The 8,947-nt window shown below is 40.6% G+C and overlaps 1 protein-coding gene across 1 annotated transcript; it reads right to left on the reverse strand.

Moving 5' to 3' along the window:
• Positions 1 to 223: 223 nt before the first annotated feature.
• Positions 224 to 8,509, reverse strand: LOC148353748 (G protein-coupled receptor 26-like). The gene is made up of 3 exons (XM_088351053.1): positions 7,482 to 8,509; positions 5,849 to 5,962; positions 224 to 2,810 (listed from the first exon to the last, which is right to left on the reverse strand). Exons 1-3 carry the CDS (start codon positions 8,186 to 8,188, stop codon positions 2,534 to 2,536), a joined length of 1,098 nt encoding a protein of 365 aa, XP_088207179.1. The 5' UTR covers positions 8,189 to 8,509; the 3' UTR covers positions 224 to 2,533.
• Positions 8,510 to 8,947: the final 438 nt, after the last annotated feature.

The raw sequence follows: 8,947 nt of genomic DNA on the forward strand, positions 1-8,947 counted from the left end.
GTCCGTCCGTCCGTCCGTCCGTCTGTCTGTCTGTCTATCTATCTATCTATCTATCTATCTATCTATCTATCTATCTATCTATCTATCTATCTATCTATCTATCTATCTATCCATCTATCTATCTATCCATCTATCTATCTATCTATCATTTTCAACACTGGTGTGCGTGCATGTTGCAGTAGTTAAACATACACATTGAAAAGTGATTTACACAGACTTTATTGACACACCAACTCATTTTGCAAACAGTGTACACAGTTTGATAAAAATAGATATATATTACTCCCACTTCAACAACTCATAGTCAACATCCAGGTTGGTCACAGTTCCCTATTGAGCCAAGAGGTAGAATCAATCCTTGCTACAGTTTACCCTGTTTTGACGACTATAAACCTCCACTAAAATGACTCGGTGCATACTTCCACCTTCATGGTGTCAAATGATAAAACTTTTTTTAATGAGAGTTCATGGTCTGGAAGGCACTTTACAACTCATGCCTGACTCTCATCACAGTGGATCGAATTGTGTCATTCATTGCCATGGCTATGAGGCGCTATAAAGTCTCGATGGACGTCCTGTTAAACAGTATTCCTTTAGAACACATGGCTCTTCCAATCCAGGATTTTCATTTAAGTTTTGCCTCCATTTTGAATATGGCTAGTTGGACAACAAATTCCGCATTTACATCAATAACACCAATCTACCGTAAATTCCGGACTATAAGCCGCTACTTTTTTTCCTAACTTTCAACCCTGCGGCTTATTCAATGATGCGGCCAATTTATGTAATCTAGCGGCGCTCGAGTGTTGCTACCATTAACTGCCCTGCCAAAGCTATATTATTATTATTAAAGCTTTGAAAACTCTCTCGGTGTACCGTCTTTCTTTGTAAATATGTGTAACCCATGTATAATATGTATTTGCAACTGTATATTTTTGTAATGTATTTATTTGTATTTATTTTAGACACTTATTCTGATTTGCACGGGTGAACGAAAAATGAGGGGCGGAACAAACGCGAGGTGCCGGGTGGGGACCGCTAAAGGTGAGGGACAGACAAGGAAAGAAGAGGGGGTAAAAAAATTGGTTAAAGAAAAAGGAGTTGCGTGAGTAAATGTGTTCATCTGATATATTTTTCCCACCCTTACCTTTGGAAATATACACTTTTTTCCTTGGATTACTTTCAACGGGACGTGGACTCTGCAGGTCTGCATCAAACCTTAAGTACCGGTATCATTTTCCGTTCATTTTGCCGGCTGTAATTTTTGGACTGTGGACTTTGATGAAGGACATTTAGTTTCAATCCCGGGACTTGAAGTCGGGTTTGGATTAGTTTTGTGTTTGTGTTACATGTTTGAATGTGGGCGCATGCGGCTTATATACAGGTGCGGCTTGTGTATGTACAAAATCGGTTTTCCTCTCAAAATGTGGTGGTTGCGGCTTATAATCAGGTGCGCTCTATAGTCCGGAATTTACGGTAATTGCATTTAATAAGCAAGGACCTTTTTGAGGAAACTACATCAATGCCAAAGTTTTTTTTTAAACTGTCAAACAACTAAATATGTTTTTAATCTGTTTTGATTCAAAACAAACCACAATTAAAATTGTACATGCACATAACTGTCAACAGAACTATGCCGCACTTGTTAATTTCAATTAACACACAATTTCATGTTTATTTTTATTTCAATGTACTATAGCGACCTCCCCATACCAGTGTATCTTTCATCACAGATTCCCCTTATTTTTTAATGTATTTAATGAACAATCATAAGTATAACCTGGTTAGCTCAGTTGGGAAGGTTTAAGACTCCTCATCATCAGGTTTTGTCGGACATCGCGTAATGACCTCAAGTGCCATCATGAATAAAATGCATGGCTAGTTCACCAAACCTAAATTGGCCAATTATGGCACTCATAATCTAACATCAACATACTATAGCAACCTACCCATACCAACGTATCCCATTAATTGCGGATTCACTCTCTCGAACTAGAGATCAATCAGTAAAGGTCTAGCTTGATTAGCTCAGTCGCTAGAGCAGGGGACTCTTAATGTCAGGGTCATGGATTTGCATTCCACATTAGGTGTTGTGGGCATTCTCATTATGATCCTCCAGAAAGACTACAAGCATCATTAGAAATGAAATGCATGGGTTGTATTCCAAAACTTGATTGGCCAAGCATGGCACTCATCATCTAACATCTCTGGTTTGACAGCAACGAAATGTTGTAGCAATGGAATGGTATTGAACTACTGCATCATTACATAGCAGGGGTTGTTTACCAATTTCATACTCAAGAGGTGTCTCTTGACCTAAACCAATAAGCGCAATGTAGCATTTTTTTTTGTTACTTAGGCTTCCCCCCCACATTTCACAAACAAGCAAATTAGGTTCAATGGTAAACCTAGATTGTCTATGATGATTGTGATGTCTCTCTAAATGATCACTTGCGGAGATATCGCTACATCTTCCTTGAAACCAAGCACAGAGACATGTCCAGCAGGGTAAAACACAATCACAGGTTCTGCTTCACTGGCCAAGTGAAGGCTTGCTGCTGTCGCTTGCGGCGTTAGCGGCAGGTGGAGCGTCTCGGTTTCTCCTGGCGTTGGCCTTCAACGCGGGGGGAAAGGAATCCTGCCGGCTCCTACCGAGGATTTTGCGAGCTAGGAGCCCGCAGGTTTTCCTGTACTGGTGGCGGAGCAACGAGTAGACGAAGGGATCGCTAGCCGCTTTGCCGTACACCAAACATTTGGACAGCACGCCCCAATGAGTGTTGATGTGCTCTGGTGAGAACAGCTCCACCAATCTGTGCCCAATAGAGCGGGAGGAAAGTCAAACAGTGTGTGCTTGATTGATGTGGATATTGCAAGTGGTTTGAAAATAAGCGTGAATATGGGAACGTAGAAAAACAGAAGGGTACGGAAAATACTAAAATGTTTGACAAAATAATTCCAAAGTACAGATATGATCTTATAAATGAAAAAAAAAACATAAAAAACTGTCACGGTTTCCACGGTGCCCAATTGGTCCCACCCGTGTGGCTCTAGCTGCGGCTCATTAACAGATTGGCTTTCCGTCTTTTTAAGCTCAGTGCGCTCTCTCTTAAATTGTCAGTCAGTCAACGAACCTCTGCCCCGCAAGACGTGGGTTCTGACTCGGTCCTGTTTTCCTGTTGGTATTTCCAGTCCGGTATTGTTCCCTTTTATTTTTGTCCTGTTTATTATCGGTTTCCAGTTTCATTCCCGTCTATTTTATCCTGTCTTTTTTGTCTTGTTATTTTTCGATATCCTGTTTCATTATCTATCCTGTCTGCCTGTCCTGTCCGGTATCGACCCCATCTGTCGGATATCAACACAGGCGATTGAAATCCATCTCGTCGATCTCTGGCTTCCTGTCTTTCCACGCCAGACCGCTGTCTAAGGTGCATGACTCCCAATTTCCCGTAAAATAAAAGGCTTGTGTGACAACCTCACGCGTTTGGGTCCTGATCCTGTTCTGGTTCCTGACAAAAACCTCAAATTTAAACATTCCCAACATGATGATTTGTATCTAGAAGCATTGCAGCTCGAAATAATTTGGTTTTACATCTGTTAAAAATCTCAAAACATAAATGATTGCTTTAAGATATTGCAACATTAAGAGAAGCTATGGATCGATTTATATCTGCGACACACACTGCTCCTGTCCATCATCATGCTCCACCAGTGTCTCTTCAAGGAAGGTCAAAAATAAAAAATAGCAAAGAAATAGTTTGCTATTTACAATACTTTTTTATTAGCGTGGACAATTACTGTTTTTGGTTGAGCCGAGGATGATAAGATTGATATTTTCTACTTTTTAAATTGTGTATTAAGAGTTTAAAAGCCTCCTTTTTTCTAGTATTCAATTAAGATTAGTGACAATGTTTACAAATGTCAAGCAACCAATGTTCTAACTCCCCAATTGTGTTCAGGTTTGAGGAACAAGCAAATTAGTTGTTTGGTGGCTAATCTGTCCCCCTAATTACTCCTCCATTCTGCTAGATAGCTATTTCCATCCAACCCAATCCAACAGCTTGTGACAGGTTGCCGGCGCTAATACATGCGGCCAAATACTAATTAATGGCCGCTACTGATAGCGAAGCCGACTCGTCGGTTTTTGCCGACCGGACGGCTTTCATCTCGCTGGCAATGATTAAGCATGCTTGAAAAGATCGATGGGCAGCGAAGGTGAAATCTTATTGTCGCCATGGCGAGGATCGAGTGTCGAGACAATGGTAAGTAGAGCCTCGCAAATTCAATTCGGCTCCAAGTTAAGCACCGCTCTCTCCGCTGTGAGTAGTGATTGCGGTTATCAGCGCTCATTGACTATCCTATTACTTTTGTATTGTGCAATGTTGTGCATTTGGGAGAAATCCTTTTACAGTATGAAGTCATCATTTAAGCAGATAGTACTTGACTATAATGGATGTTGATACCTATACAGTTTGATCATATTTTACCTATTTTTGCGAAGTTTTATTCAACATATATTTTTTGCTTATTGATGAGTAAATGATGTCACGGTTGCCATGGCACCCAATTAGCCCCGCCCGTGTGGTGCCAGCTGTGGCTCGTTGACAGATTGGCTTTCCGTTTATCTAAGCTCAGTGCTCTCACTCTTCCTGGGTCAGACCGTCAACAAACCTCTGCCCCGCAAGAAGTGCTTTTCTACTCGCTCCTGTTTCCTGTTGGTATTTTTTGTCCTGTATTGTTCCCGTTTATTTTTCTCCTGTTTATTATTGGTTTCCAGTTTCGTTCCCGTCTATTTTTGTCCTGTTTATTTATTCTCTCCAGTTTTCGTTCCCGTCTAGTTTGTCCTGTTTAATTTCGATATCCTGTTTCATGATCAATCCTATCTGTCCCATCCTGTCCGGTATCGACCCCATCTGTCCGACATCTACTCAGACAATTGGTATCGATCTCGTCGGCCTCCGGCTTCCTATCATTTCATGCCAGACTGCTGCCCGACGTGCATGAATCCCCATTTCCCATAAAATAAAAGGCTTGTGTGAAACGTCATGCGTTTGGGTCCTGATCCTGTTCCGGTTCATGACAATTCATATAATATTTTTTTAAATTTGTTTTTATTCTGCTTGCTCAAAATGAAGAAATAATGTGGTTCTGTTTTTAATTTTGGACACCTGAAATTAGATTGCTTAGGATGTCAGAGTTGTTCATTATCTTGACTATCATTACACACTGTTGCTTATTATTTTGTCAGTGTTGTTTGTTATTTTGACTATTATGCACTGCTTACATCATTGTCACTATTGGCCAATCATGATGCTGTTCTTTGATATCCATTTTGTAACCTAGGAAATTTATTAAAAAGAAAGGACTCAGAGGAAGACATTTAGAACCTGTTGGAGCTTTTTGTAAAATCCTCTCCGGTTCTCTGCAAGCACAAACTTCATTGATGTCTTTTTTCTGTTTTTTTTTTCTTCTGAGAACTGACCGAACTAGAAACCTTTTGCATACCTAAGGGTGAAAATTATTTTTATTTCATTAAAACATAATTTTACTGGGCCATCATTTACAAAATCTCACAGGTGTAATGGTTTGTTTCTGTGGTTACTGGTGCTGAATTTAGACAGCGTTCAGAATTAAAGCTGTTAAAAAGAGAAACACAACTAGTATACCTACATTTTGCGAAAGCAGAAGGTACCTTGAATAGTCAAGCGAGAGAAAACAAAAGATGGCAGATCAAAATGAAAATAGCATGTCCATATATTAAGTTGAATGTCAAGAAATTAAGCAAGTCCTTGCACAATCCATGTACTGTATGTCATTTTAATAACACTCATTTTGCCCAACTGGTGCCCACCTGGTGATGACGTATGGGGTGAAGCACAACACGAATGTGCCAATAAAGGTGCTGATCTTGTTGGTGGAGCGCTGCCTTCTCTGCTTCTGCTCATCCAAGCACTTCTGGCGAACACTGTGGCGGACATACAGCAAAGCATGCTGGGAAATATGATTACGTACTGCAATAAAGAAAATTTGTTCCCTCATTTTTCCTTTTTTCTAGTAAAAAATAATGCAGTCAAAATAGTCATGGCAGATGACTGATCAGTTTGCTCATTTGGAAGATGAAGACAAAGAGGAGGTAAAAGGGGCAGAACCAAAAACAACAGGATCAAGAGGTAGTATTGATAGAAGAACAGGAAGGAGAAAAAAAGAAGAAAACAAAAAAAAAGAGGTTGATGAAGGAAAAAGGTGCAGAAAGAAGGTAAATAAGAAGTGGAACAAATAAGAAAAGGACGGAGCCGAGAACAAGTGGCAAAAGAAAGATATTAACAAAATGTATAATAATAATAATAATAATAATAATAATAATAATAATAACTAATAATAATAAAAATAATAAAAGGACGAAAATCAATCGTAGGGGTGTACAGAAGACTAGATGAATAAGGAGAAGAAAGAAGAAACGAGAAGAGAGAAAATAAAAAGAAGTAGAAGAAGAATAACAAATAAGAGAGGGTGAAGGAGAAAGCAAATTGATATAAGAAGTTGAAAAAGAAGAAGAAAAAATAGATAAAAAGAAGTAAATTAAACAGTCAAAAAGAGAGAGATGAACAAGAAGTGAATTAAAAAAAAAATAAGAACAAGAGGAAAAATAGCAAAAATAATAACAAAATCAATAGGACAGGAAGCCGGAACAGTAGAGGAAAGTAAATGAGCAAATTGAATCAGGAAAAGGATTAGAAAGAAGAGGCAGCAAAGGGAGGGGAAGGAAAGAAGAAGAGGTAGAAGAAGACTAACAAGAAATAAGAGGTGAAGAGGGAAGAAGCAAACTAAGAAGAGAAAGAAAGAAGAGGAAGAAAAAGCATTAAAAAGAAGAAAGGAGTAAGATGAGGAAGAAATAGAAAAAGAAGGGGTCAAAAACAAAAAAGAAGGACAGATTATATTCTCAGATCAGAGGGGAAAAGGAAAACCAAAAAAAAAGGACAACAAAGAGGGAAGAAGAACAAGATAGTTTAGAAAGAGAAGAAAGGAGAAGACGGGAGAGGAGGAGAGTAAATAAGAAGATTTAAAAGAAAAATAACAAAGAAGGTTGACGAAGGAAAAAGGAGTAAATAAGAAGTGGAACAAAGAAGAAAAGGAAGGAGCCGAGAACAAGTGGAAAAAGAAAGGTATTAACAAAATTTATAATAATAATAACAACAATTAATAATAATAATAATAATAAATGAAAAGATAAAAAAGAAAAAGAAGGAAAAAGGTAAAAGACAAAAAAGAAGGACATAGATCAAAGGAAAAAAGAAAACAACAATGAGATGAGAAAGAAGGGAAACACATAACACACAACAATAATAAAAATGAATGGATTATGGGAATCCTGGGGGGAAATGAGTGAAGAAGAAGGAGAAGAAAGAAACAGAAAAAACTTGAGAAAGAAAGGGAAGAAGAATAACAAAGGAGGAGAGATGAAGAAAGAAGAATTGCACCTTTACCTCGGATGAATATCAACCAGCAGCAGCAACGTCTGCATGGTAATGACATCGATGCGCTTGCAATGGAACCTAGCTACCCGGAGCACTTTGAAGTAAGTGACGCACATGGCTACCAGTGCCAGCAGGAACCCAAAAACATGCAGAGCCAAAGTGAAAACCACAAACTGCAGACCACCCCCCTTGGACACCCTGCCGGTTCCACGGAGCGTGCAGGATGCGTACAGATGATGGTAGCCCACCCAGGAGCTCCAGGAGGCGGCTGCTGAAAAGCACAGCGCGTGCACCCACGTGTAGCCCAGTGCCGCAGCCGCATCCCGGTGTCGAACCCGGGAATGATAGCTCAGCGGGAAGACCACCGCTACCCAGCGGTCGATGCTAAGCGCTGCCATGGTTAACATTGAATTAGTGGTTAAGAAAGTGTCCAAGAATCCAGCTGTTTGGCACAGACGCACTCCAGAACCGCGCTGCTGCTGATGCAGCTGTTGCTGCAGCTGGCCAGATGTGAGCAAGCCAACCAAGGTGAGCGGCATATTAGAGACGCTCTGCAACAGGTTGCACAAAGTCAGGTTGAGGATAAAGAGTGCGGGGGCTTGTTTGCGGATCTCCGGGCTGTGCACGAAGCAGATGAGAACCAAAAGGTTGGAGAGAAGAGACACTGCGATGATGACCAGCAACAGGGCGGCGCACGCCAAATCTGCAACGTGCATGGTTGGGTTGCCTCACATCTCACGCACGCTCCTCCATCGGGAAAGGATGATTATTTTGCGGTCTGTCAGTTTTCACACGCTCCTCCATCGTATTTGTAACCGGAGTTTTCCGAATGTCATTGCTCGCATCGTGCGTATTTGAGCTTCCCACGCTTGAAACTGGCTTGTGCGTAAAAACGCATCGAGGCTAAAAAAAAAGAGAAAATAAAGAAAAAAGGAATCCTCGTGAAAAAAACCGAACCAACTACGAAGTAAACTTACTCCAAGCGAGGTTGTCTTCCTGGGAGTGAGTGATTTGTTATCGAGCTCTTCGTTGCACCAAGACGGAGCATCTCGGTGTGTTTAAAAATAGACCCATTTGGGGGAAAAAATAGCTGCAGATGCGCGATTGCGTAGCGGCGAGGTGACGTCACTCCATCGCCAACGCAATGACGAATGGAATGGAATAGAATAGAATAGAATTGAATAAAATTGTATTCTCAGTGCAACAAGTTAAATTAAGAACAAAATTCAAAACTGCCGTGCTGATGATGGTGCAGGAACATTAATATGAGAAAATACCATTGTAATAGGGCACAGTTCTAAGGTCTTGGGAACCTCCTGTGTGGCTTCAAATCCAGCTACCGGACTTCCTCCCACATTCCAAAGATTGGCCGGTCCAAATTGTCCCTAGGTGTGAATGAGCGAGCGAGTTGTCTGTCCCTGTGTGCCCTGCGATTGGCTGGCAATCAGTTCAGGGTGTTCCCTGCCCACTGCCCG

This window comes from Urocampus carinirostris, chromosome 13, assembly GCF_059441175.1.
Source record: "Urocampus carinirostris isolate Australia breed hairy pipefish chromosome 13, RoL_Ucar_1.0, whole genome shotgun sequence".
Lineage (NCBI taxonomy): Eukaryota > Metazoa > Chordata > Actinopteri > Syngnathiformes > Syngnathidae > Urocampus > Urocampus carinirostris.